This window comes from Pseudophryne corroboree, chromosome 5 (genome assembly GCF_028390025.1).
Source record: "Pseudophryne corroboree isolate aPseCor3 chromosome 5, aPseCor3.hap2, whole genome shotgun sequence".
NCBI lineage: Eukaryota > Metazoa > Chordata > Amphibia > Anura > Myobatrachidae > Pseudophryne > Pseudophryne corroboree.
This window is the reverse complement of record NC_086448.1, coordinates 5,763,127-5,765,576: the sequence shown is the minus strand read 5'-3', so window position 1 is coordinate 5,765,576 and position 2,450 is coordinate 5,763,127. Positions and strand designations below refer to the sequence as shown.

General features: G+C 50.7%; 1 protein-coding gene across 1 annotated transcript in view; it reads right to left on the bottom strand.

Annotated features, from left to right (window-relative positions):
• Positions 1-2,023, bottom strand: part of BOP1 (BOP1 ribosomal biogenesis factor) — a 172,081-nt gene extending 170,058 nt beyond the window's left edge. Inside the window, exon 1 of the mRNA XM_063924732.1 lies at positions 1,955-2,023. Within this exon, the coding sequence (XP_063780802.1) occupies positions 1,955-2,023 (69 nt within the window). The remainder of the gene's footprint in view (positions 1-1,954) is intronic.
• Positions 2,024-2,450: the final 427 nt, after the last annotated feature.

Here is a 2,450-nt window from a genome sequence, read left to right as displayed (position 1 = left end):
ATGGCGCCGGGCACTAGGAGTTAACCCCTTCAGTGCCGCGGCCGCCCTTTTCCACGTGGGCTGGGGGGTCTCTCCGGCCACACCGGTACAGAGACGTTTCCTGACAGCAGACAAGGTTTCTGCACTACAACAATGCAGGTATTGGGGTCCATGGTCTCCACCTTCGACATTGTGGTGTACACCCAGTTCCACTCCAGGCCCCTTAGACACCTGATCCTGTCCAGGTGAAATTGGCAGCTTCATCTGATCAGGTCCCAGACCATGGTCCTCTCCCTGGAATTTTGCCTGTCCTCCCGATGGCTCCTTATGTCCCACTTGGATAAGGGTCACCCCTTCTGGATTTCGGATTGGGTGCTCCTTACCACGGATGCCAGCCTCTGCAGGTGGGGCGCAGTAACCAGCCAATACTCATTTCAGGGTCGTTGGATTTCCACGAGAGTTGCTTGCTAATCAACATCCTGGAGCTTCGAGCTGTCTACAGAGTGCTCACTCTGACAAAGGACATTCTCCAGGGCAGGTATGTTCAAGTTCAATCCGACAACACCACTGTGGTAGCCTACCTCAGTCATTAGAGAGGCGCTCGCAGTCTGTTGGCAATGCAGGAAGTGGCGCACATTCTCCGATGTGACGAATGCCATCTCCCAGCCATCTCCCAGCCATCTCGGCGGTGTTCATCCCAGGGATCCTCAACTGGGAAGTAGACTTCCTCAGCCGTCATGACATACATGCCGGCGAGTGGATCTACACCAGAAATCTTCCAGCTCCTGGTTGACAAATGGGGTCTGCCAGAAGTGGATCTCATGCCCTCACAACAAACCCACAAAGTTCCCTTATACGGGTCCAGGACAAGAGACCCCGAAGCAGCTGTCGTGGATGCCCTGGCAGTGGAGTGGACCATCTGTCTGGCTTACCTCTTTGCTCCGGTCTCCCTCCTTACAAATTCAAGCCAGAAGCAGGCACGGTTCAGTTGATTGCTCTGGCCTGGTCCCGGCACCATTGATTCACCAATCTCCAGAGTCTCTTCCTTCTGGTATAGAAGTGTGCGCGCATGTTCTTCTCGCCTGAATAGGACTTCCTTCTCGATAAGCTTGCTCCTGCCTTGAGCTGTGTAACAAACTGAGGGGGTACTTTAGATCTGATCGCTGTGGTGCATATGCTCCGCAATGCGCAGGCGCGATGGACTGCACCAGCGGGGATGGTGCGAAAATTCCAAACGCACGGGCGAACGCAAGGAGATTGACAGGAAGAGGTTGTTTGTGGGTGGCAACTGACCGTTTTGTAGGAGTGTCTTGGGAAACGCAGGAGGGACCCAGCGTTTGGAGGGAGTGTTTCGGACGTCTGCTCCAGCCCCGATCATTGCAGCGGCTGAGTAAGACCTGGGCTGAGCAGAGAGGCGCTCGCTACAAATGCTCTGCTACAAATGCGATCGCACACCTGCACACACACCATACCGTCCCCCTATAGGTGGCAACTACCTGATCGCAGGGATGCAAAAAACGCACCCTAGCAATCAGGTCTGAATTACCCCCTGAATTCCCTGAGCCAGGAGGTGGGGTTATAGGGAGGATGGACCATTGCATCCTGGGAGCTCAAGAGCTTTAACCGTTTGGTGCCTGTTCTTCTGATGCCACCTACAACCCAAGGTAGATCCTGTGGATTTCAGAGAAAAAGAGTTATCAATGGTAAGTCTACCATAACTTCACGTACACACACAGTAACTTGTCTGCCGAATGATGAGTCTGTTATAGACTGCAAGACTGGGCTGATTTATCAAGGATAACTCAAGCAGGATAGTACACCAACTATTGTCAGTATTTTATGTGGTGTGTATTGTGTGCTATAAAGACTTGATCACAAGTGGTGGCAGCTGTAGAATGAACCCTACCCTGGTAATGGCGTGTGTGGTGGATTTCTGTATGTGTGTAGTTGTGTTCACGCTCTCTCATGCACAAACCTGTGTCAGCCGCTTCCCTGGTGGTGACTTGGGAGCTGTGCTGGTGACTGTCTCACCTGGGAAAGCCATCAGTTAGTTGGCAGGTGAGTGTTACACCAGGTAGCACATTCTCAGTTTGGCTCTGATGTGATAGCCGTGGCCAGGTTCTCAGCGTTCCTCCTGTGATGACACAGCCGGCGCATCGTGACGCACAGTGGTAAACAACACGCGGTTACTTTCCTAGCGCTGGTCCTACCCATGGACTCCACTAATTGCTGATATGTATTTAGTTGTATGCTGGGCAATATTGTATTGTGTTATTATTATATTGTATAGTTATATGTAATCTGTTATATTTGGAATATGTATTTTATTTGGTTATACTGTGTTTAATGTGTGTAATTATTAACAGGAATAAGTCTATGCCAGAGTGTTATTTACCATAGTTAAATATGCCCATTGTTCTAATACCCCTGACAGTGCAATCAGCTGTGATCGGGATGAGTAGTTTCATACC